Source organism: Dermochelys coriacea, chromosome 5 (genome assembly GCF_009764565.3).
Source record: "Dermochelys coriacea isolate rDerCor1 chromosome 5, rDerCor1.pri.v4, whole genome shotgun sequence".
NCBI lineage: Eukaryota > Metazoa > Chordata > Testudines > Dermochelyidae > Dermochelys > Dermochelys coriacea.
In genome coordinates this window covers 5,231,328-5,259,054 of record NC_050072.1, presented here as the reverse complement: position 1 = coordinate 5,259,054, position 27,727 = coordinate 5,231,328, and the positions used below count along the sequence as shown (strand labels likewise).

General features: G+C 41.8%; 1 protein-coding gene across 1 annotated transcript in view; it reads right to left on the bottom strand.

Annotated features, from left to right (window-relative positions):
• The window catches only part of UBAP2 (ubiquitin associated protein 2), a 99,228-nt gene that overhangs the window by 55,262 nt on the left and 16,239 nt on the right, over nt 1-27,727 (bottom strand). The window contains 4 exon segments of the mRNA XM_038401233.2: nt 3,448-3,500; nt 5,045-5,104; nt 9,840-9,943; nt 11,813-11,867. Coding sequence (XP_038257161.1) covers nt 3,448-3,500; nt 5,045-5,104; nt 9,840-9,943; nt 11,813-11,867 — 272 coding nt within the window.

The window sequence follows — 27,727 nt, the reverse complement described above, 5'->3', positions numbered from 1 at the left end:
TTGTACCATGCTTTCTGCAGCGTTGTGAGATTCCTGCATTATTATGCCACTAAGAAGTCAGTTAAGAGCGGAGTGGTAGGCTGTGATCTGCAATCCCTTAGTTAAATATTAAATCCTTAATATAACATTAACAGTTTTCCATGCCCACTTAACCTGGATTAAGATCAACAGTGACTAAAAACACTGACAAACCCTGAAAGCAGGTTAGCTAGAGAGCTTGACAGACTTGAGACAATTTCAAAAGTGCCTCTTGGGCCTGGAGGGGGAAAAACGTTCTCTATCCAAGGAAAATGGCATGCAAAAACAACTCCCAAGATGCAGGTTAGTAGCTCTGCTGTATTTAAGTTTATGCTATGGACTGTGGCAAACAGTAAACAAGCAGCAGATTTGAGAGTCTGCTGGGATAATGGCTTTTGTCAGAGCCCAAGACATGTGCAGCAGCTGAAACAGATGCTACCAGAGTTTCTTAGAAGCAATTTTATCTGCTTCTGAGTAACTGTCTGGGATTCTGGGATAACCAATTGTGCTACACAACAAACAAACCCTTCACTAATGTACTAGCACATTCCTAGAAATAGGTCGATGACAAACAATGGTCATCAATTGTTTTTAAAAGTCAACTTCACAGGGGTGCCTCCCCTTCTTACAGCGACTTCCCTTAAAATACAAACATCAGCAAAGTTTCAATTGTAAAACTTATGCCTCGTCAACAAGTATGCAATGTTTACCAGCTGCCAACCATCTCCCGCACCCAGCTAATATGGCTTGGGAGCAAATACTCCAGATGCGTATTTAAGAACTGAAGCAAAATACAAAGTAAGAGTAACAAACCAGCAAAATTAGGACCCTAATGGGTATGTCTACATTGCAGTTGGGAGCGTACCTCGCAGCCTGGGTAGACAGCTAGTTTGGCTCAAGCTAGCACACTACAAATAGCAGTGTGGACCTTATGGCTTAGGTTCGCAAGCCCACCCAACCCCCTGGGTCAGAGTTCAGATGGCTAGCCCTGGCCTCTGCCAGTGCTACAAGGCCACAATACTATTTCTAACATGCTAAATGAAGCCAAGTTAGCATGAGTCAATCTACCTGGGCTGGGAGGCACCCTGTTACTGAGGCCTAAGAAATTAAAACTAAATGAAAATGGTTTTCATGCCATCTTAAATCCTGTTTAAGGGACACTGCCAATTTAATCACACTTCTGTCCAATTTTAAAAACAGACCTACTGCTGTTGCAAGTAAAAATGATGATTAACAGAAATAAGAAAAATAGCATTTCTTTATTTTTCAATTTATTTTGTGCATTTGAGAACAATTTTTATATGTTTTATGTTTATCGAGAGGAAAAAAATTTAAAATAGGAGATTGTTTGTAAAAACTGGCAGGAAGACTGACGATCAACTATAGTACCTGAAAATATACTTGCTTTTAAATTGACTTGCCTTCACATTGACACTGTCCCTTTAACAAAATACAATTTCATATATTAGACACACAAGGTGGGTGAAGTAGTATCTTCATATATTGTAATTCCAAGCGTCTACTTCTGTTTAAACAGAGAGTATCACTATCCTAGATTCATAGAGTTTAAGACCAGAAGAAACCATTAGATCATTTAGTCTGCCCTCCTGTATATCACAGGCCATTAAATCTCACCCAGTTACCACTGCTTTGAGCCCAATTGCTTGCATTTGACTAAAGCATAATCTGCCCTTGGCTAAAGTATATTTCTAATTTAAATTAGTCTAGCTGTGTCTTCCAGCCATTGGTTCTGGCTATGCCTTTCCCCACCAGATTAAAGAGCCTTTTAATTGCCTATACTTTTTCCATGTGAAGGAATCAATGCTTTTGTCCACTGAGAGACTGGATTCCACTAACAGTTTGACAGGTATCAGAGTAGTAGCCGTGTTAGTCTGTATTCGCAAAAAGAAAAGGAGTACTTGTGGCACCTTAGAGACTAACAAATTTATTAGAGCATAAGCTTTTGTGCATCCGATGAAGTGAGCTGTAGCTCACGAAAGCTTATGCTCTAATAAATTTGTTAGTCTCTAAGGTGCCACAAGTACTCCTTTTCTTTTCACTAACAGTTTGTGATAGACCAGCCACTGAAGTCATTAGTTTGTTGCATGAGTGTGGCTGGTACGCCAGAATAGAGGGATCCCTGGTGTGAAGCGAGACAAAGTTAGCCTTCAGTCCTGCAATGAGCTCCATGTAGGCCAACCCCTGTGCCCACATGGAAGCACACGACTTCAATGATGCTCCAAATGGATGCAGGGGTTAGCCTGCGTAGAGTTCTTTGAACAAGGCCTTGCTCCAGTGATTTGACTATACTATACCAACAACAGAACCACTCCTCAGACATTAAAAGAAATAGAAGACATTTCTAATTAATCTAAAACTGACACCTTTAAATATTGCATACTGGATAATAATACTTGGCACTTTTATAGCACTTGTAATACTTTCCAGATTACAACCTCCTTGGAAGCTAAGAAAGAATTTTCAGATTTGTCTTTCAAGTGACACAATCCTCTCTAGTAATAACCGAAACCACCACTGGTCTCAACCAAACATTCTGAAACAAACTCCTCCTCTTAGGAATATCTGATGTCCACATACAGCAGAAGGATCTTCATTTTTAAAGTTCTCCATTTCCTTACCAAAATTTCTCCACTCCACCCCAAACTCCTCTAACCTGCATATACAGTGGTTTGTTATTGTTGGGTTGATCAGACTGGACTGGTAGGTATTAATATTATTAGAATACCAAAAATGTGCTAGGTGCTTTACAGATATGAAGCAAGGCCATTGGCCTGAGGAAAATACATGGACACAGGCTGGGGGTCTAGGATGTTAAAAACAAAAATTGTTATGTGATTGATATGTCTTGTTAGTTCAATATTTTTAAAATATTCTGTTAACACAGACTGACTGACTCACATTTTGAAAAAAGTCAAAAGAATTATATAGATCTTATAAACAAAAAAATGGATCAAATTTTGGGCAGTCACTAAGTTTTAATACTTAATCTACCAGTTCATAAAGATTATATAAAAAGTCTCGTGATGCTAACGGTGTAAGCTCTAGACAATGCAAGGGGAAATGTGTGTGATGAACTCTCATACGTGCTAAATAGTAGAGTCGGGTTGGGAATGAAAATAATATTTTAACTACAAAAAAAAATCTAAAATTCTTATATTAAATAATTCACTCAGCCTGATAAAATGGGGAATAATATTTTTATATTATTTGAATCAAAAAGTACAATGAAATTAATCAAATAATTGATTTTATGATCTACACTAAATAGGAATGAACTAAAAATTTTTTTTCTTACAAACCCTCCATATGTTGCAAAGTATTACACAGGACATTGATTTTGGACTTCTGAAGGAGATGCACAGACAGCACAGAGTGAATAATTGCTGCCTACCAACCACATATACTTACATCTTCATTCCAGTCTTCTGCCGTCCATTCTTCTATTGAATTCTTCCATGCTCCTGTTGCAGTTTGAGAGAGAAGAGAGATTAGGCACAAATGGTAAGGCCCAATATCATATTTCAGTTAGCACATTAAAAACCATCTTACCGTCCATCTCTAATTACAGTTATGAATGCAGTACATGCAGGAAATTATGGTCAGGACCATGAGATGCTCTACAGAGTTAGGGTCTTTCGGGAAATATTTTAACATGTTCTCTAGAATTTAAGGATATTTCTAGCCCTTCTGGTACCAGAGATGGTTTATGTTAAAGGAAAGACTACAGTGCCATCATACTCAATAGCACCAAACATGGTGAGAAATTCACCCACTCACCTTTCCCTGATGATTAAGCTTAACAATGATGGAATCCTAAAGCAGAGTAAAATCTGAGCTCTGCACCACCATAAACATGGGATCCATACTGGCTGCAGAGTGGAGCAAGACCTGCTTAGACTTCCAAAGTCTGCGTCTGGACCAGTGATACTCAGACCTCAGTGGTTCAGGAGCCAAATCAGCGATCAACATAACCCAAAAGAGCCACAGTAGTGTGAATTAATTTTTTTTATTTACTATTTTTATATACATTTCTCACAGCAAAATGACTGACCAAGTATTATTTTATCAACTACAATTGGTAAGCAACACAGTAAAAGCAGCCCGATTGGCTAATAATTAAATCACACAGTGTTTTATCATCATCATATGCTGCAAAGAGCCACAGGAGACACATTGAAGAGCCACTTGCGGCTCATGAGCCTCAGTTTGTGTATCACTGGTCCGTGCCCACCTGCGCTGAAGGCACACAGTGGTGTCCCTTCTAGGACATTCCCTTCCTGCCTGCTGGCTGTCTCCTCAGGCCAGAATAACCCCATTCCACTTTTCCCTGAGGTTGAAGAGAGTCATTTTACAGGAAAAAATACCTCATTCCTACTGTGGCAGCATGGCAGTTGGCCTGCCACTCCAGCTGCAGCATGGTGCCAAGCCAGTTATCTCACAAGTTGTAGAGAGCAGGCTGTGCAGCACAGCAGGCTGGCGAATGCTTGCGGGAATAGCACAGCAATAGAAAACGTGCTTAATGTTTTTAAAACTGGTCTCTTCCAGAGGAAATAGCAAGGGAGAGAGTGGACACACAACAGTCTGTTAGAAAAGCAGGGGTGCTGGGGCACACACACTTGAGGCTATCCCAAGAACAGAGCCACCAAATTAACTACACAACCACAAGAGAAGAACCCACCACCAGTAAAATTTCAGTTTCCATCACCTTTGATCAAATGTAGCTTCATAAGACACCTCCATTTTAATCGGATTCTTGTATTCAGCTCTGAACCATTTGCAATTAATGAATTTTAAAATAAAGCCCCTTGAAGACAGCATCAAATCCAGTCTGTGCTAATCAGATCAATATAGGTGTATATATATCAATATATCTTAGTTCATTCCTCTGTGTGTTTTACATTGCAGCTAAGCCATAGACAGTAGGATTGAACACTGCTGATTTGGCAGCATGAACAGCCCTGCCCCCAACTCACACATACCCCCAAAAAAGAAAGAGGACTTATACCTTGGAGTCCACAATTATTTGGCAGGTCCTGAGCAAGATAATGTCCACTCTGGGCTGGCTCTGTGGAGCAATATAAAATTGCCTGAAATGTCTCTCAATCACACTATACCAAATAGCCTCTCACTGAAGCTCTCCATATAAAGTGTCGAGTCATGTACCTGCAGCTAAGCAAAGTAAATTTTTGGCATTTCCAGGGAAAATTCACCAGATCTCCAATTCTTGGACAAACTCCCAAGCTAGCCCACGTGTCCATGGCTTTTCAGACAGGGGGAAGAAACCAAGTATAATTTAGATGTGGAAGTTAGATTAGTCTTTTCTCAGGCTTTTTCCTCCTGGCCAATGAAGGATTGCTCCTTACAGGATATGTTCTAAATGTATTTTTATTCGTTTCTCTTAAGAATGCATCCTCATGTCTACTCTGTGTCTGTCTTGTGTAGACTGTAAAGCTCTTCAGGGCAAGGATGGTCTCTGTATTTTGTGTCAGTACTTTAATAACAAACAATAGTGCTCCAAGTGTTTTGTCTAGTTTTGTTTTACTCAAGTCCAGCAATGGGGCTTCCACCAGTTCCCTGTGGAGATTATTCCAAACCAACAGATCCCACAGTTAGGTCATTTCCCTGACATTCAACTTAACAGTTCATCCCATTATTCTTATTTTATACACCCACTGGATCAACCCGTTTTCTGTATTGGCACCCTTCAAACATTTGCAGACAATGAGCACATCTCCCCAACTACGTAGTTTAGTAGATTAGCCAAGTTAAACACATTTCATTCTCACTCTTGCTTCTAAAGTCAATCCCTCCAGCCTCAACTACTTGGTTGCTTTTCTATGAATTAATTCCTATTTGCCAATGTCTTCCTACACTGAAGGGCCTGGAAGTGAATACAGCATTCCAGGTATGATCTTACTACTAGCACAACAGGTCCTCTCTTCAACACGTTCATGCCTCAGCAGTCCAAAAAACAAAGAAAGAAAAAAAATCAGCACACTGGCTTTAATGCCACCTTTCAGCACTGCAAACTTGAACAATTTTCTGTCCACTATTGCCTTAAGTCTTCTGGGACATTGCAGTTTTTACAAGTATCTTCTTTCTTTTGAAAGTCTGTGTTTTGTTTTTCCAAGTATGTGTGTTATGCAAATTTCATCCTGGATATCCATCTGTGGATACTTCCATTTTTCTTCCGTAAAAGCTGGTTTATCTGCTTTGCAGTAGCTCAACAAGCCAGTAAAAGTACATTCTACTATTTATTGCTGGTCTGATTGCTACTATTTTCCTCCTAATTTCTGGCTACTGATCACACCTTTGGGATTTTCTCCCCCTTTCACTCTAGATGCATTAGCTTGCACTTTCTGAGCGTGAAACTTATTGTATCCCTGTCTGTTTCTAACCTCCCTAGCTCCCCACTGTGTTATGTTATCCTTGTAATTTACAGCCCTTCCCAATTCAGTAAAATCTGCAGTTTTCATTAAAATGCTCTTTCCATTTCAACAATGGACCTAAAACCCAACCGCTTGCAGCTTCCCAGCTCCACCATTACCTCCATGCTCCGAGACTGATACATTGTGGTTTATTGCTCTCTTTCCTTTGTGGCCCTTCTGCCAGTTTCATCAATCACATGGGACTGCATATATCCAAGCCAATCTGAATTACATTTACAAATAAATTTGAGGCACACTATCTGTACTTCACTAAACCTCTGATCACATCTACTGCATTCTTCTCATTCACTGATTTTAGAATTCCATTTTAAAAAAGTGACGGAGTCTGCTATGCCTTGTTCTATATCAAACCCACACTGTTTATTGCTCAGGATCCCATTATTTTCCAGACACTTTCTCCCATAGCAAGACGTCGTAAGGAAGTGAAAAGAAAAGGAGTACTTGTGGCACCTTAGAGACTAACAAATTTATTAGAGCATAAGCTTTCGTGAGCTACAGCTCACTTCATCGGATGCTCACGAAAGCTTATGCTCTAATAAATGTGTTAGTCTCTAAGGTGCCACAAGTACTCCTTTTCTTTTTGCGAATACAGACTAACACGGCTGCTACTCTGAAACCTGTAAAGAAGTGAGCGCATTTGGTGTATTGCAAAAAATCTGAAAGCCGTGAAAACCTCTGGTCACCAGGCAAGTACCCCATTAACCTACCAACTCTCACAGTGCTCAGGTTTATTGCTTTTCATGTAGGGATCATTCATTTTGCATTTTTAAAAAGTTCTCAAGCTATTTATAGAGCATACCCTACAACTATAAAAAAAACAGTGGACAGCAAATAGTACGGAAAGCGTAAGAAACAGCTCCCTTCTACTCTTTGGAATAGATTTGTGTTACCTGTTTTAGGTTCTATAAGTTATTTAGACTCCTCCTTGCCTTTCCTCTTTACAAATCAGCAATACTTTGGTGTTGCATTGTAACATCATGGAACCTGCTGGCTTTTCCATGATGCCCCAGAATGATGCATCTCGAAAGTATCCATGCAGCCTTTTGCAACTCTGTCATCTGTGACAGCCCAGGACAACATATTCTAAGGCATCTTTAGTGCAAACGGATTACACAAGAGAAGAATTTTTAAAAAGCTGAAAAATTGAGCCTGATTAGTGGGGGTGACAAATTAACAAGTATGATGAACTCAAAACTGAGTTGATATTAAAAGGACATCTTTTAAAAATCTAAAAAGGCCAAACTGTTTTGTAATTTGTGGTTTAGTGTTTCCCCACTAGCTGTCCAGTACTTTTCTTCCAGCTAAACATGCAAAAGTCCTTCTCAATCTGTCTTTCCGCTCCTACCTAGAGAGAACGCCTCATTCTGCTTTTTTTGCTGCCCGTACCTTCGCTCTGCATGCATTCTTGTTTCTTTGCATTATTCTTATTCTTCTAGTCACTCGCTCTTCAGTATTGCAATTTTTATGATGTTCCTCCAGGATTCTCTCCCCACATTTTCCTCCCACTGCACCAGCCTTCAATATTCTTCAAAATTTGGTTTCCTGGAATTTAATACCCTTGTACTGATGTGTTCTAGCCCATTTAGAGCTAGGAGAACTTCAGTGGCTCATGCTTTAGCACCGAACTCTATTACCCCCACACCATTTTTCAGTGAATTGTTCTACTCTTGGTAAGTAGATAAGGATAGCTCCTCCATCTGGGTCACAAAGTTGTCCTCTGTGTAACTTAGGAATCGGTGCTTAGTCATATTTAGCTGTTCTTGTTACCCAGACATCTGGGTAGAGTCCTCTATTAGCATACCATCCCATGATTTCAAATATCAGTAGCTCGTCCAAGAATTTCTCTAGCTCTCCATTTTTAGTGAGGATGAGACTATCAATTTTTCACTGAAGATTCTTCAGTCTTGTATCTTTTCCTTTCTTCATTAAAGTAGGATTTCACTGCTTCTAAAATAATGAGAATAGTATGCCTTGCCTCCCACCTCTCTTCTCTGCTTCTGTATAGCAAGCACCAATGTTAACATTATAGGCGGGATTTCACAATGTGTGGTATCATTTCTACTGCCTCTTCTGGTCTTAACTTATTTTTAAAAAACAAACATCAGTGCATTAATACTCTTTATTCTAGGTATATGTGTTTTGCTGCAGGACAAATCTATTCAGAATAATTCATTTTGGAAATACATGCCAGATTCTGAGTTAAGTAAAAGCTCCTTTCCACCTAGTTTAAAGTCTGCCTAAGGAGCCATATCAGTTCTGAACCGAGGAGATTCGCCTCCTATCCGCCTAAATGGAGAATGTCTAATGTAGAAAGTCACATCACAAAGGGCTCACACCAGTGCTCAGTGAAGCTGAAATCCTTCTCCTTACATCAGCAGTTGGTCACCAGCATCAGCTTTTTCCTTTCATTTGACAGTAGAAGATGACCTGCATAGAAACCTGCTATCTTGTGAGCAATTCCTCAGATGCTGAAGTCATCCATTTCCCTCCACTTGCTGGTTCCCAACTGGACTACTGTAACTCGTTGCATTTCTCCAGCATGACACAGGATCTTTTTAACCTCATCACACCTCTTGACCTGGAACTCAAAGAAGCAGCATGCTATCCTGTTCTTTTTCTGAGTCACTGATAAGTCAGATCATGTTCTTTGCTTTCCAGTACCAGGACAAGACTACCCCCCTTTCAACCTACTGTCTGTGTTTCTGCCTCTAACCAACAATGAACATTCCACCCTTAAGACTCCACTAATAAATACAAAACCTTCTTAATCTTCATATGAAGATACAGACTGTTCTGTTCGTAGTCATTCTATGGCCTATTCACATTTCTAGTTATTCCCTGTTCTAGAATCTAGATCTGTTCAAGATCTAGGAACTCTCCCACACCTCAGGAACTAATCTGTTTGCCTTCCTGTATGTTAACGGTGGGAATTTCAGAAGTGTCCGAGTGATTTAGGGACACAAGTCCCAATGATTTTCAATGAGACTTGTGCTTGTAAATCACTCATGTGCTTTGGAAAATCCCACCGTAATGTACCCATCAAAAATTCCCTGTAGGGAAACAGATCTGAATAGCTCCATTCTTCAACCTTTCTTGACTCATAGGGAACTGTTTATAATTTTGCGAACGAGAACTACCCTTCTCATTGTCTAACCACAGAGCTGTACGTATACAGCCATCCTGAGGCTGGAGTACAGCAGCAAGCTGTATAAGTGAGCAAATACCCATGTCAGGTGAGAAGTATAAATATTTTCAGATGTTCATGAAAAAAAACACAGCAGAACAGTTATTTTAATGGCAACTTGCTACAGCTTTTCATTCCAGCTCTTCCACTTTTGGAAGCCATCTTACCAGTTCCATCATCTACATCATTCTGACCAGTCTCCCAAACCTCTGGTTTTGGCCCAAATCCATCTGTGGCAGAAGTCTCCGTGTAGTCTGCCGGGTTAAATGTCCTAGGGTTTAAAAAGAGTTAGGAAGAACAGAAATATGCAGAAAGTGAATACCAAAGCCACACAACATTAAATGCCCCAATTTATGGTCTACATTTGTATTAGATTTACCAATTCTTGTCTTTCATATAGGGCTATTTTGATAATTTCTGTTTTTCAAAAAAGTCAATTTCTTTTTACTCCCAATAAGGGGGTGGTGGGAGGGCGAGGGTGCCACCAAAAACCAGGACAGTATAAAAAAAGTCATTGTAAAGAATCTGAACAAAAAAAACTTAGTTCCTGGAAAAGTTGCAATACCAGGCGAACCATTCCCATCCTCATTAAACATTACTTTACAGCCACAGCACAAAGCTTATCAATTGGTCATTTCTCAGCAGTATACTACTGATGAGAATCCCATGTCACAAGCTTTTAGGGTGCCTGACATTTATGCAGGGCAACATGTAGTATACCAATAAGATGATGGCAGGGAGGGGTTCTGAAATACCCACTGAAGCCAAAACAGCTCAATATCTAAGAGATAGTCGAATGGTGACCTGGAAACTGATTTTTTGATTTAAAAAAGGCAGCGGCAGGGGTTGTTTTTCAACCTATCACATGAGAATAGGGTGAGAAGAGGGAAAGAATAAGGCGGCGGCTTATCTAGGGGGTGGAGGGAGCCAAGACTCAAAAAAGAAGAGAAAAGGCTAATTTTTATTATCCTGACACCACGGATATGATCCACAAAGTTACTGAGAGCAAATAATGGCTAAATATCAAGAATTATAACATTCAAAAACCAGTTGGAGAACACTTCAATCTCTCTGGTCACTCGATCACAGACCTAAGAGTGGCTATCCTTCAACAAAAAAGCTTCAAAAACAGACTCCAACGAGAGACTGCTGAATTGGAATTAATTTGCAAACTGGATACAATTAATTTAGGCTTGAATAGAGACTGGGAATGGATGAGTCATTACACAAAGTAAAACTATTTCCCCATGGTATTTCTCCCCCTCCACCCCACCCCCCACTGTTCCTCTGATATTCTTGTTAACTGCTGGAATTAGCCTACCTTGCTTGTCACCATGAAAGGTTTTCCTCCTCCTCCCCCCCCCCCCCCCCCCCCGCGCTGCTGGTGATGGCTTATCTTAAGTGATCACTCTCCTTACAGTGTGTATGATAAACCCATTGTTTCATGTTCTCTGTGTGTGTGTGTATATAAATCTCTCCTCTGTTTTTTCCACCAAATGCATCCGATGAAGTGAGCTGTAGCTCACGAAAGCTTATGCTCTAATAAATTTGTTAGTCTCTAAGGTGCCACAAGTACTCCTTTTCTTTTTGCGAATACAGACTAACACGGCTGCTACTCTGAAACCTAAGAATGAAGGGAAGCTCCTGCACCTTCTGGTAGAAAAGATTAGATTCACTTGTCTTTTCGGGGGGGAAGGGGGGTGTTAGAATCTACGTGCTTCCAACTACAGCCAAACAAGTTTCCTTTCACACTGGATTACAAACCAGCCATTCAGAACTTTCAACCTGCAAAGCCTCTGGATTGACTTGGACTTTCCTCATGGGGACTGGGTTACATGGGGACAAGTTCAGTTTTCCGAGGACTGGGAAGGGATTTTGTTTAAGGGGTTGGGGGTTTTTTTGATTGTCTGACATGTTGACGCCTGTGTACTCACGTTAATGTTAGTTTGCCTAGAGATGGGAACAGTCACTCTGCATAAAATGAATCAAACTGGTATTTCACAGACACTGTTTCACAGTTCTATATGCTTTCTATCCACAGCAATATACAATATATTTGTCACGTAGTATTAACAGATTGGACAGCAATTAACACTCCTGCTGTGTTTGATTTTCCCTGAGAAGTATGCACATCACTTACCCCATGCCTTGGGCTGAAAATCTCCCAGCTCCTCGCCCTCTACCACGTCCAAACCCTACAAGAAGAGAGAACACCCTTTAATAGCATCCATACAGATAAACTGATTGCTAATCTGTCACAGGAGAATACTGGGTTTGAGGAAGAAAGCTAGAATGGGTGAATTTACTAAATATAACTTCTCTCTCCTCAATTCCCCTCAAAGTAAAAATCCCTCCTCTAATTCATACAAAGAACAAAATATTAGTTCATCATAATATTTAGTAGTATAGTAAAGCAACCCTCCTCTTAAAACTAGCAGAGGAGAGGATCAAACAGACCAAGGTAAGGGCCAACATAAAATCTTAGGTACATCACACACATCAAGACAGTGCCTCTACTGTTGAACGTATGTCAATCAACCTAGCTCTGTACAGTACACAAATTAAACTTGGGTGGGCAAATACATACTAGAAACTACTCAAACCGTATTTTTTTATGTCTAGTATGGAGATGTATAGCTATTGTATCTCAGTTCAGTGTACAGTCCTTACCTTTCAATTTCTTGTACTCGACTCCAAGGCCTGCACAACAAGCCCCAGCCTACACCTCTGGCCTAATCATGTCACACTTCCTCTCATTCCTCTGCTGTACCAACTTCAGCCTCAACCACCCATTTTGTTTCCCTCTCCTACTCCTGGATCTGGGCCTTTCCCCGCAAGCTGTCCTTTGTGTAATCTCAGTTCACCACGCCAAAACTCTCACTTTATTCAAATTATACTTAACCTTAAGTTTTTGTCACAGATATTCCTTGTAATAGTCACGGACAGGTCACGGGCAATAAAGAAAAACTCACTTAAGTCCATGACCTGTCTTTGACTTTTACTAAAAATATCCCTAGGGAGCTGTTGGGTCCCCACAACCCCCTCAGTGACTGCAGAGGGGGCCCCGCTAGCAGCTCCGGGTTCCCACACTGCTCATGGCAGCCAGGAGCTGCAAATTACCCCCAGACAGTTACTGGGAGCTGTGGGGGCCCCGTCGCCAGATGTGACCAGGGTACCCCACAACTTCCAGCCATCGTAGGCAGTAGGGGGACTTCCACGACCTCCATGACAAAATCGGAGTCTTAACTATATCCAATGACTCCCTTCTTACACAATTCTCAGAAGAAATTAGTTAAGTTTATATTTTAATGTAACACCAAATTATTCCCTCCTTTGGGTTGTACTCTTGACATCAGCCTCAGACTATAAGCTCTTTGGTACAGGGACGGTCTTTACTTTCACGTCTTGTATAGTGCTGACCACACACTAGAATCATTTACATTACTTTGAAATGCTAAAATAGCAGACTGCTGTTGGGATTATTAACAGTCTTTCATATGTATAATGCATTTCCACATCTGGCTTTCCATTCATTTTTTGCTGCCAACAGGTGATGGCATTATTCCTTCTGAGAGGAAAATATATTCAGAGTTCACAACTACCTATTTGCATAACAGGACCCCTGGGAGCCTAGAGATCCAGCTACACACCAAAGCAGAATATTTTATTATGGGTGCAATTACAGGTTACCAAAACATGGATCTTCAGGTTGCCCCAACTATCAGGACAAGTATGAATTTGTAACATTACCCTGCTATTGTAATCTTTTAGGGCTCCCAAGTACTAATTACAGTCATGAATTGGTATGAAAAGCAATTGGACGTATGTGTGAATGTAAGCTCTTAAAATTAAAAATTAAAATTGGGACCAGGTTAATCTGTTATTGGCAGATCTGGCCTCAATCTTTCTGTAACTTCTCTCCAAAAGAAGAGAAGCTGTTCAACTCAAGGTACTAGTCTGCACAGCAGGGCTGGAAAAAAAGAGGACATTGTCATGGTTCCTTCAGAAAGAGTCCAGAGAACCCCAACAATCACAGCGTGAATATTTAGATAGATAGGACGCGTTTTAGATCTTTAGGAAAACGTCCTGCCCAGGGGCTGCTTCTGGAAAGGGCTGAAATACCTAACATAGGCAGATGGGTAGGAATGCTTCAAGGACTCTTCAGCAATATCATTTTGGATATTGACAGAGGCAAGACACTTGGATACTAACGTACAGAACTAGTCAGGGAGTTTAGAGCAGAAAGACATTTTTGATTGAAGCAGAAGGCATTTGTTTCTATAGCTAAAGCAGAGGTATAAGAAGCATATGAATGGGTTGAGCAGCAGAGCACCTCTTCTAATTGACCAGGTGAAAGCATTATAGAAGGAGAACTTGAAATGTAGATGAAAAATCAGATCAGATCAGATCAGAATGGCCATACTGGGTCAGACCAAAGGTCCATCCAGCCCAGTATCCTGTCTTCCGACAGTGGCCAGCTGCCCCAGAGAGAATGAACAGAACAGGTCATCATCAAGTGATCCATCCTCTGTTGCCCATTCCCAGCTTCTGGCAAACAGAGGTGAGGGACACCATCTCTGTCCATCCTGGCTAATAGTCACTGATAGACCTATCCTCCATGAACTTATCTAGTTCTTTTTTGAATCCTGTTATAGTCTTGGCCTTCACAACATTCTCTGGCAAAGAGTTCCGCAAGTTGACTGTGCGTTGGGTGAAGAAAAACTTTGTTTCTTTTAAACCTGCTGCCTATTAATTTCATTTGGTGACCCCTAGCTCTTGTGTTATGCGAAGGAGTAAATAACACTTCCTTATTTACTTTTTCCACACCAATCATGATTTTATAGACCTCTACCATATCCCCCCTTAGTCGTCTCTTTTCCAAGATGAAAAGTCCCAATCGTATTACTCTCTCCTCATACAGCAGCTGTTCTATACCCCTAATCATTTTTGTTGCCCTTTTCGGTACCTTTTCCAATTCCAATGTATCTTTTTTGAGATGGGGGAACCACATCTGCATGCGGTATTCAAGATGTATTCATAAATGATCTGGAGGATGGTGTGGATTGCACTCTCAGCAAATTTGCGGATGATACTAAACTGGGAGGAGTGGTAGATACGCTGGAGGGGAGGGATAGGATACAGAAGGACCTAGACAAATTGGAGGATTGGGCCAAAAGAAATCTAATGAGGTTCAATAAGGATAAATGCAGGGTCCTGCACTTAGGATGGAAGAATCCAATGCACCGCTACAGACTAGGGACCGAATGGCTCGGCAGCAGTTCTGCGGAAAAGGACCTAGGGGTGACAGTGGACGAGAAGCTGGATATGAGTCAGCAGTGTGCCCTTGTTACCAAGAAGGCCAATGGCATTTTGGGTTGTATAAGTAGGGGCATAGCGAGCAGATCGAGGGACGTGATCGTTCCCCTCTATTCGACACTGGTGAGGCCTCATCTGGAGTACTGTGTCCAGTTTTGGGCCCCACACTACAGGAAGGATGTGGATAAATTGGAAAGAGTACAACGAAGGGCAACGAAAATGATTAGGGGTCTAGAGCACATGACTTATGAGGAGAGGCTGAGGGAGCTGGGATTGTTTAGTCTGCAGAAGAGAAGAATGAGGGGGGATTTGATAGCTGCTTTCAACTACCTGAAAGGGGGTTTCAAAGAGGATGGCTCTAGACTGTTCTCAATGGTAGCAGATGACAGAACGAGGAGTAATGGTCTCAAGTTGCAATGGGGGAGGTTTAGATTGGATATTAGGAAAAACTTTTTCACTAAGAGGGTGGTGAAACACTGGAATGCGTTACCTAGGGAGGTGGTAGAATCTCCTTCCTTAGAGGTTTTTAAGGTCAGGCTTGACAAAGCCCTAGCTGGGATGATTTAACTGGGACTTGGTCCTGCTTTGAGCAGGGGGTTGGACTAGATGACCTTCAGGGGTCCCTTCCAACCCTGATATTCTATGATTCTATGTGGGTGTACCATGTATTTATATAGAGGCAATATGATATTTTCTCTCTTCTTATCTATCCCTTTCCCAAAGATTCCCAACATTCTGTTAGCTTTTTTGCTTGGTGCTGCAACTTGAGTGGATGTTTTCAGAGAACTATCCATTTTGTCTCCAAGATCTTTTTCTTGAGTGGTAACAGCTAATTTAGAGCCCATCATTTTATATGTGTAGTTGGGATTATGTTGTCCAATGTGCATTACTTTGCATTTATAAACTTTGAATTTCATCTGCCATTTTGTTGCCCATCACCCCATTTTGTGAGAACCCTGTGTAACTCTGCAGTCTGCTTTGGACTCATCTTGAGTATTTTGTATTTGCAAATTTTGCCACCTCACTGTTTACCCCTTTTTCCACATCATTTATGAATCAGCACCAGTCCCAGAACAGACCTTGGGGGACACCACTATTTATGTCTCTCCATTCTGAAAACTGACCATTTATTAATACTCTGTTTCCTAACTTTTAACCAGTTACTGATCTATGAGAGGACCTTCCCTCTTATCCAATGACAGCTTTCTTTGCATAAGCACTTTTGGTGAGGGATGTTTTCAAAGGCTTTCTGAAAAAATTTAAGTACACGATATCCACTGGATCAACCTTGTCCCCATGCTTGTTGACACTCTCAGATAATTCTAGCAGACTGGTGAGGCATTATTTCCCTTTACCAAAACCATGATCGACTCTTCCAACAAATCATGTTCATCTATATGTCTGATAATTCTGTTCTTTACTATAGTTTCAATCAATTTGCTTGGTACTGAAGACAGGATTACTGGCTTGTAATTGCCAGGATCACCCCTGGAGTCCTTTTTAAAAGTTCGCATCACATTAGCTATCCTCCAGTCATTTGGTACAGAAGCTGATTTAAATGATAGGTTACAAACCATAGTCGTTAGTTCTACCATTTCACATTTGAGTTCCTTCAGAACTCTTGTGTGAATACCATCTGGTCCTGGTGACTTATTTAATTTATCAATTTGTAAAAAAACCTCCTCTAATGACACCTCAATCTGGGACAGTTCCTCAGATGTGTCACCTAAAAAGAATGGCTCAGGTTTGGGAATCTCCCTCACATTCTCAGCCATGAAGACCAATGCAAAGAACTCATTTAGTTTCTCCACAATGACCTGATCTTCCTTGAGAGTTTCTTTAGCATCTTGAATGTCCAGTGGCCCCACGGGTTCTTTAGCAGGCTTCCTGTTTCTGATGTACTTAAATTTTTTTGCTGTTATTTTTTTGAGTATTTGGGCTAGCTGTTCAAATTCTTTTTTGGCCTTCCTAATTATATTTAGGATGACAATTTAGTGCATGAAGAGAGTGCTAGATCCTGTCCTGCTGTTTCATTAAGGACTGAAAAATGGAGTTACTGGTTAGGGCTAGACGACATGACCTGCAGCAATTTCACTCCATATTCTGACCTCAAGAGAGGTGGTCTTCTAGGTAAGTAACCAGGAATTTCTATTCTGGATCTTTTTTAAAGGGATACAGGCAAGCTAAGCCTTGTCTACATGGGAACACTCAGGAAAATTGATCCAAATAAACTAAGGGTATGACTACACTATTGAGCCTATGCTGACATAGCTATTTTAGCACAATTATGGCAGCATAGCCCCCAAGTTTAGATGCAGCCCTACACTGACAAAAGGAGTATTTCTGTCAGTGTTGGAACACAACCTTCCTGAATGACATTAGCTATATCAACAAAAACTCTCTTCTGTTGGCATAGCTGCATCTAAAATAGAGGTTTTATGTTGGTCTGGGTGTGGGGATTTTTGACACCCCTATCTAACACGGCTATGCCTACATAACTTTGAAGTGTAGACCAAGCCTAAAGCTGTACATTTAAAGTGGATTAATTAAATTGCATTAGGCTTCTGTGTGGATGGTCTCATTCAGAATTAAAGTGGCCTCAATTCAGTTTAATTCACTGAGAGAAATTAATAAAACCTAATTAAGGTCACTAATTCTGAATAAGAGCAGCCACACCAGCGTTTAATGAAGTTTAACTAATCCCTTTTAAATTTTAATTCAGATTAATTTTCTTGAGTGTTCCCATGTATACAAGCCCCAACTTTCCATGATGTTAATTCCTCGTGTCATTTGGGAGAGTTCCAGCATGAAGTGATGCAAGGAGGTTGCCGCAGTGGAGCCTGGGTGATCAAGAGAGGCTGGGCTGCATCCTAAAGAGAGGAGATATGCTGCTACCATGCATGGCAACACAGCCCGACTCTGGAAAACCTCCTGTGCACTATCTGAACACCTACAATCTTTTGCCATCTTTCCTTCCAACACAGTAGATTCCGTTGGAAGTGGAATCAGAAATATTCTGTGGCGTACGGATTCTCTCAGGAAGCAACTGAGTCCATATTTTGAATTTTTTAAACCAAAAAGTTCTCTCTTCCCAGCTTTGAATTTAAAACTCAGCCTCAAAGATATTTAAGTGTCTGGAACCCTAGAGGTGTTTAGCACCTGCAACTCATACAGAAATCACTGATGAGTCACTATGGCATTACAGGTTTCCCCCATCCCATATTAGGAAATTTTTTAAACACTGTCCTTAACTGTGACCAACAGATTGCAGTGTAGATGGAACCTTAAGTGCTGTGATGCAGCATTCATCCAAGGGAGGGAAGGCAGGCCCTGTTATTTTATGGAATTGCCTTGTGCATATAGTTTCTACAACAAAAAAAATACACCATAATGGTCAGTTTTCAAAACGAAAAGGAAGTGTCAGGTTTTTTGGCAACACAAGAGGCGATTCTCTGACTGTAAATTTCCATCTGCCCAAGAAAGGAGAATGAGCAACTTTGCAATAGCAGATTTTAAACTCTCTCAAGCAGGCTGCATCAATGGACCTTGCTGCAATTAGTCAGCCTACTGAGCACAAAAGCAAACAATGGGGGCACCAGGCAAAGAATAAAATTACAGCTCTAATTGCCACTCCTAATCCTGACATTTCTCAGCTTCCTTTACACTTAGATCTGCAAACAGGTTCAAAGTGTCAAGCCAAATCTTGGCTATTCCTTTCCGCTCACAAGAAGCCAGTAGTGGAAAGTTTGTTGGGGGTCTTTTTAATCGTATTGCTCATTTTGACATTTTATTCTAGTGTGTTCCCACATTTTACTAATTGAGCCAGGTGGCCTTTTTCTGTTCACTAATGTATCTCATGCTCTGAATCAACTTTGCACACCAGCTGTAGTTTGCTTTGCTGCATTTAGAGAGATTTTCCATAGCAACTCAGTTACAGGAAATAGGATACCTGGATCCTGTAAAGTGATGAGCATTCTCCATTCCCAATGAAGTCTACTGAGAGTTGCAGACACACAGATGCTCACAGGTTTCAGAGTAGCAGCCGTGTTAGTCTGTATTCGCAAAAAGAAAAGGAGGACTTGTGGCACCTTAGAGACTAACAAATTTATTTGAGCATAAGCTTTCGTGAGCTACAGCTCACAGGATCAAGCCCTAGTGTGGTTTAATGACTGAAAAAAAAGGTTAGCTATCTTTTAGTAACTGTTGTTCTTCGAGATGTATTGCTCATGTCGATTCCATTCTAGGTGCGTGCACGCCCACATAAACAGATGTCGGAGACTTCGCCTTAGCAGTATCCGTAGGGTCAGTTGTGGTGCCCTCTGGAGCGCCGCACTCATGCGTCAGCATATCAGGCACTGCCGGCCCTACACCCTCTCAGTTCCTTCTTGCCACCAACTCCAACAGAGGGGCAGGAGGGTAGGTAATGGAATGGACATGAGCAATACATCTCAAAGAATAAGTTAGTTACAAAAGGGAGGTAACTGTTTTTTCTTCAAGTGCTTGCTCAAGTTGATTCCATTCTAGCTGAGTCACAAGCAGTATCCCTGGAGATGGGCTCGGAGTTCACAGACGTTCGGCTTGTAATACTGCTCTACCGAAGCCGGCGTCATCTCAGGCTTGCTGGGTAAGCACATAGTGAGACAAACATGTGAATGGACGATCAGGTGGCGGCTCTGCAGATATCTGGAATTGGCACATGGGCCAGGAAGGCCACCACCGAAGCTTGCACTCTAGTTGAGTGGGCAGTTACAACTTTCGGGGGGGGGGGGGGGGGGCTCTTTTGCCTGAACATAGCAAAATCAGATGCAGGCGGTGATCCAATATGAAATTCTCTGGGTGGACACTGGATGACCTTTCATCCTATCCGCCACCGTGATGAATAACTGCGTCGACTTGCAAAATGGTTTGGTCCTTTTGATGTAGAAGGCTAGCGCTCTCCTGACGTCCAGGGAGTGCAACCTACGTTCCTCCTCAGACTTATGAGGATTTGGGAAGAAGACTGGCAAAAATATCTCCTGGCTCGTGTGAAATTGCAAAACCACCGGGGGCAGGAAAACTGGATGCGGCTGCAGTTGGACCTTGTCCTTGAAAAACAACATATAGGGTGGCTCCGAGGTAAGTGCTGTAATTTCGGAGATCCTTCAGGCAGAAGTTATCACCACCAGGCACTCCTTTTTCATTATTTTAATTCCCATGGTAATGGGGTTTTTTTCTAATAAACATTCCCCTACAATGTTTGCAACGCAAACATGCTCTAGATCAACATGAAGAAAAAATAATTGACTAAAAACTGACTAGGAACAAAAGTGAAACTGACAAGTCTGGTCTCATTTTTCAAAGTGTAAAATGCCACAATGAAAGTTAAATTGGTAAACTTATTACACTTTTAATCACTTCATACAAATAAGGAATCTTGTTTTTTTATAACTTTAGGATTTATAACCCGATTGTGTCCTGCTAAGCAGTTCTCCGTATCATCTTTGTTATAGAACTCTACTCAACAGATACTCTCAGAATCACAGATATGCATGGCTGGAAGGGATCTTGAGAGCTTATCTAGTTCAGCCCCCCCATGCTGAGACAGGACCAAGTAAACCTAGAACATCCCTGACACGTGCTTGTCCAACCTGTTCTAAAAAACCTCCAGTGATGGCGGGGATTCCACAGCCTCCCTTGGTAACTTACTGCAGCATGTAACGACCCTTATAGTGAAAAAGAATTTCCTAATATCTAGCCTAAGTTTTCCTTGATGCAGATTAAGCCCATTCCTTCTTGTCCTATCTTCAGTGGACATGGAGACCAATTGATCACTGTCCTCTTTATAACAGCCCTGAACATATTTGAAAACTTATCAGGTCCTCTCTCAGACTTCTTTTCTCACGGTGAAACATGCCCAGTTTTTTAAACCTTTCATCGTCAGATTGTCTAAACCTTTTGTCATTTTTGTTGCTCTTCTCTGAACTCTCCCCAATTTGCACACCTTTCTCCTGAAGCGTGGCACCCAGAATTAGACACAGTACTCCAGATGAGGCCTGACCAGCGCAGAACAATTACCTCCCTTGTCTTACATACAACACTCCAGTTAATGCACTCCAGAATATCAGCCTTTTTGCACTGCATCACATTGTTACTCCTATTCAATGTGTGATCCACTATAACCCCCAGATCCATTTCTGCAGTATTACTGCCTAGTCAGTTATTCTGCATTTTATAGTTTATGCATTTCTTTTTCCTTCTAAAGTATAGAACTTCACACTTGTCTTTATTGAATTTCATCTTAGTGATTCAAGACCAATTCTCTAATTTGTCAAGATCATTCTTAATTGTAATCCATGTCTTCCAAAAAGCTTGCAACCACTCCAAGCTTGGTCTCGTACACAAATTTTATAAGCACACTCTACTCCATTATCTAAATCATTAATGAAAATATTAAAAAGTACCAAGCCTAGGAAGATCTCTGCATCCTCCCAGTTTGACAGAGAACCATCGATAACTACTTTGAGTACAATTTTTCAACCAGTTGTGCACCCACCTTATCAAATTCATCCAGACCACATTTCTCTCGTTTGCTTATGAGAATGTCTGGGACCGTGGGACTATGTCAAAAGCTTTACTAAAATGAAGATCACCACATCTACAAGCTCCCCCCCCATCCACCAGGCCAGTAACCCTGTCAAAGAAGGAAATTAGGTTGGTTTGTCATGATTTGGTCTTGACAAATCCATATTAGCTCTTACATATCACCCTCTTACCCAGTAGGTGCTTACAAATAAATTGTTCAGTAATTTGTTATAGTATCTTTCCAGATCATAGAATCATAGAAGATTAGAGTTGGAAGAGACCTCAGGAGGTCATCTAGTCCAACCCTCTGCTCAAAGCAGGACCAACACCAACTAAATCATCCCAGCCAGGGCTTTGTCAAGATGGGCCTTAAAAACCTCCAAGGATGGAGATTCCACCATCTCCCTAAGTAATCCATTCCACTGTTTCACCACCCTCCTAGTGAAATAGATTTTCCTAATATCCAACCTAGACCTCCCCCACTACAGCTTGAGACCATTGCTCCTTGTTCTGTCATCTACTACCACTGAGAACAGCCAAGCTCCATCCCTTTTGGAACCCCCCTTCAGGTAGTTGGAGGCTGCTATCAAATCACTCCTCACTCTTCTCTTCTGCAGACTAAACGAGCCCAGTTCCCTCAGCCTCTCCTCATAAGTCATGTGCCCCAGCCTCCTAATCATTTTCGTTCCCTTCACTGGACTCCCTTCCAATTTGTCCACATCCTTTCTGTAGTGGATGGCACAAAACTGGACGCAATACTCCAGATGTGGCCTCACCAGTGCCGAATAGAGGGGAATAAGCACTTCCATCGATCTGCTGGCAACGCTCCTACTAATGCAGCCCAAGATGCTGTTAGCCTTCTTGGCAACAAGGGCACACTGTTGATTCATATCCAGCTTCTCGTCCACATTAATCCCCAGGTCGTTTTCAGCAGAACTGCCGCTTAGCCATTCGGTTTCCAGCCTGTAGCAATGCATGGGATTCTTCCGTCCTAAGTGAAGAACTCTGCACTTGTCCTTTTTGAACCTCAACAGATTTCTTTTAGCCCAATCCTCTAAATTTGTCTAGGTCACTCTGGACTCTATCCCTACCCTCCAGCGTATCTACCTCTCCTCCCAGCTTAGTGTCATCTGCAAACTTGCTGAGGGTGCAAGCCATCCCATCATCAATGAAGATGTTGAACAATACCAGCCTCAGGACCGACCCCTGGGGAACTCCACTTGATACAGTCTGCCAACTAGACATCAAGTCATTGATCACTACCCATTGAGCCTTATGAGCTAATCAGCTTTTTATCCACCTTACAGACCATTTATCCAATCCATACTTTTTTAACTTGCTGGCAAGAATACTGAGAGACCATATCAAAAGTTTTGCTAAAGTCAAGATATATCACGTCCACCGCTTTCCCATCTCATCATAGAAGGCAATCAGGCTGGTCAGGCATGACTTGCCTTTGGTAAATCCATGTTGACTGTTCCTGATCACCTTCCTCTCCTCCAAATGCTTCAAAATGGGTTGCTTGAGGACCTGCTCCATGATCTTTCCAGGAACTGAGGTGAGGCTGACTGGTCTGTCGTTCCCCGGATTCTCCTTCTTCCTTTTTTAAATATGGGCACTATATTTGCCTTTTTCCTATCGTCAGGACCTCCCCCGATCACCACAAGTTTTCAAAGATAATGCTCAATGGCTCTGCAATCACATCAGTCAACTCCCTCAGATGCATTAGATGCGGCCCACGGACTTGTGTACGTCCAGCTTTTCTAATTAGTCCTTAACCTGTTCTTTCACCACTGAGGACTGCTCACCTCCTCCCCATACTGTGCTGCACAGTGCAGCAGTCTGGGAGCTGACCTTGTCTGTGAAGTCTGAAGCAAAAAAAAAAAAAAAAAAAAAAGCACTGAGTACTTCAGCTTTTTCCACACCATCTGTCACTAGGTTGCCTCTCCCATTCATTAAGGGTCCCACACTTTCCCTGACCACCTTCTTGTTGCCAACATATCTGTAGAAACCTCTCTCGTTACCCTTCATATCCCTTGCTAGCTGCAACTCCAGTTGTGCTTCGGCCTTCCTGATTACACCCCTGCATGCTCAAGCATATATATATGCCTCCCTAGTCATCTGTCCAAAATTTCCACTTCTTGTAAGCTTCCTTTTTGTGTTTAAGCTCACCAGAGATTTCTCTGTTAAGCCAACCTGGTCACCTGCCATATTTGCTATTCTTTCTGCACATCGGGATGGTTTGTTCCTGTGCTCTCAATAAGTCTTCTTTAAAATACAGCCAGGTCTCCTGGACTCCTTGCCCCCTCATATTAGCCTCCTGGGAATCGTGCCCATCAGTTCCCTGAGGGAGTCAAAGTCTGCTTTTCTGAAGTCCAAGGTCCATATTCTGCTGCTCTCCTTTCTTCCTTTTGTCAAGATCCTGAACTCGACCATCTCATGGTCACTGCTTTTCAGGCTGCCACCCACTTCTACTTCCCTTACCAATTCTTCCCTGTTTGTGAGCAGCAGGTCAAGAGGAGCACAGCCCCTAGTTGGTTCCTCCACCACTTGCACCAGGAAGTTGTCCCCAACACTCTTCAAAAACTTCCTGGATTGCCTATGCACTGCTGTATTGATCTTCCAGCAGATGTCAGGGTGATTGAAGTCCCCCATAAGAACCAGGGCCTGTGACCTGGAAACTTCGGTTAGTCGTCTGAAGAAAGCCTCCTCTACCTCATCCTCCTGATCTGGTGGTTTATAGCAGATGCCCACACAACATCACCCTTGTTGCACTCGCCTCTAAACTTAACCCAAAGACTTTCAACAGGCTTTTCTCCAGTTTCATGCTTGAGCTCTGAGCAATCATACTGCTCCTTTATATACAGTGCAACTCCTCCACCTTTTCTCCCCTGCCTGTCCTTCCTGAACAGTTTATACCCATCCATGACAGTGCTCCAGTCACGTGAGTTACCCCACCATGTCTCTGTTATTCCAATCACATCAAAGTTCCTTGACTGTGCCGGGACTTCCAATTCCTTCTGCTTGTTTCCCAGGTTTCTTGGGTTTGTGTACGGACACTTAACTAGCCAATTACCCTACTTTCTCAGTATGAATCAGGAGGCCTCTCCTGTTGCACCCTCCTTCTTGTGTTTCCTCCCCATATCCCACTTCCCCACTTACCTCTGGGCTTAGATCACCATCCCTGGCAAACCTAGTTTAAATCCCTCCTCACTAGCTTAGTAAGCCTGCCTGTGATATCTCAGTATGCATCATACAAGATATCTTAGTAGGTAGCATAATTGCATGTTGTAACACTATCGGGAAGAAATTGCAAGAAATAATGCTGATAGATATTATTAATACTCCTTAGGGATAAATTCAACTTATTCAAGAACTTAGGTCTGAGAATGAGAGATGAACATACTGAAGACCCAGCTAAAAAGTTTTCATTCTTTGACTCCTTTCCAAATCAAAGATTATACCCTCTGCTTATTAAGAGAGATTAAGGTCTGAGCAGTAGAGCCACTCCAGTAGGCAATATCTTAACACAAGTGCAGGGCTGGCTCTACAGTTTTGGCCGCCCCAAGCAGTGAAAAAAAACTGCTGGCGCAGAAAACAAAAGGAAGAAGCTGCTGCCCATTTGCCACCTCAGCAGGCAACAGAGAAGCTGCCACCAAATTGCCGCTGCGGCCGGAGGAACTGCCGCCCCTTTCGAACTGGCGCTCCAAGCACCTGCTTGGAACGCTGGTGCCTGGAGCCGGCCCTGACAAGTGCTTTTGCCTTCTACTATTCAGTCAATAGTACAAAACTGCTCCAAAACCCAGCTGCTGTTACACCGGCTTGTACTGTTTGTACATTGTAAACATAGCACCATGTCCAGTACACACAGCTAGAAAAAATGTCACAATTGATTACAGTATCTCTGCTGGATAAACATGCAGCCTACAGAGGGTGAAAATCTCAGAGCAGGGGTTTCTTTGGAGGGCTACGCATCACTATTGCCACAGGATTAGCCCCATTCCTGCCACTTTCAGGGACGAGTACACGTCGTCTCTCTAAATCAAGTTGTTCTCCTATAAAGGAGTAACATGATGGCCCAGCAAGGACCGTCCTAGAAAACAGCCAGTAAGATTATTCCTGCCTGAGAAGGCAGCTTAAAATAGGAAGGGAGAGATAGAGTCCATTGTTCAAACATTAACCAACCCCTAATTTTGTATCTGGTGCCTAGATTTCTGAGTGACGTGCATTAGAAATGCAGATAGAAATGCTGCATGGGATGCCTCTGAATGGTGTTATTACTAGATTACATAAAGTGACCAATTTGCTCTTTATTGAAAGGGAAACTTTATCCCAGGTCTTGACTTTTCAATATTTAATGAAGCAGCAAGAAACCAGTTTTTATTGCATTAAGCTGACTGCAGGAAAATTTAGATTTCTGCTAATATGCAAAGAGAGAGAAGGTCATGTGATCCTGAAAAGAGAAGACTTAACAGTGAGGAAATGAAATGTACAGCTTTAAGCAATCCCTGCAGCTTTTAAGGATTACTGTAGTAAATTTTAACCTTAGGTATTTTTCTCCCCGAAAATGCACTCATCAACCAATGATCCAGAAGCCATAAGAAGAGAGTTTATCACGGATAGTTAAGAGCTACAGATGGCCTTTCATTAAATTAGCTCATTTATGTGAACTGTGCAGTCTATTTGTTAGGCAGATATAGAAGTACCACACAATGCAATGAATTGTGTCTGGTTGAAGATGGCACACACAAAGCATTCCTTTTCTTAGTATGGTATGCCAGCTTTCTATTAGTGATTATTAAATGCCTAGTTGTGAGACATTTAAGAAACTATCTAGTTATCCTGCTGCGCTTAGCCTCACTACTGTATCTGAGTGCCTAGGGTAACACCAGCAAACTTTTATTAAAAGTGTAAAGAGTAGGGTGAACGTGGGAGACTAATTTTTGGAATACATTTCAACTTGGAGGAGGACAATATCAATTGAAAAACATTTAATTTAAATCTTTTTTTTAAATTTCTTTTCCTTACACCTCAGAAGCTTAAACAGAAATTTCACTTTCTCAACAAAAACTGAGCTCCACCAGTTTAGCACCTTTTGTTTTTTGGTGCAAAAACTCAGAAAATGGTAGCAGTTAATTATAACGTCCCCCTCTCTGAACCGCTACTCTGTATACATACTTAGCCTGGTATTTGCTGATTCACATGCACAACCTGGTGATGTTCCCGCACTGCTCTGGAAACTACATGCCCTTGTTTCCTTCCAGTCCTTAAAGGAGCAGGGTTAGATACAGATTAACTGTTGCTATCATGTGTCATTGAACATGTGATTAGCCTCAGGTATTATATGCCAAGGATAGGGAGTACTGCAAAAATATTCCATGCATATGAAATTAGAAGTATGCTACTTATTGCTTTTATTAGCTCTGACACACTTTTACCCCAGCTCCTCCTAGCAACAACCACTTCTTTTCCAACCCACAAGATACTATGGCTCCCCATGAACCCTCCCCCCATACTAAAGAAAACACTTCACTCCCAAAAGCCATGCTCTCTTCACCCACTAAATCAACAGAAGCTTCCCGACTCCCAAATCCCCAATAAATCCAGATTTCACCCTTTCCCCTTATCTTCAGCGCAACACAATCTAGACTACTTCCTGCACCTCTTGAGTCCCTTTCTTCCCTCACAGTATCCCAGGTTCCCCTTAGCCTTCCATGTCAGCTAGCTAGCAAGCCTCAGAGAAGCATTATGACCCCCCCATAGGGTACAAAGCAGAGATGGCATTCTTGACACCACCAGAATCCACTTTGAGGGACTGGCATGAGTACAAGTCAAATTCCTCCACCCCTTCATTATCTTTAATAAAATAACCCAGTGCTGCCCCATAGGCCATAGTGTATCTTGGGGGTCCACAGCTCTCCACTCAGATTTGACTTTCATGGAGTGGCTGGCACTCCCCATAAGAGCAGGTTATTGAGGGCTCACAGCCCAAACACTTGATCTCTTTGGGGTCAAGTGACAGATCCGAGTACGTCAGCCCACAGCTAAACCTGCCATGCAGGCTTGTGCACCTTGTTTAGGTCACTCAAGCCAAAAATTTCATGAAAATCAAATTACACGTGGCTTATTCTTATGGAACCAAAGGGCACAGACTATCATGTATGGCTGGGCTTTTAAA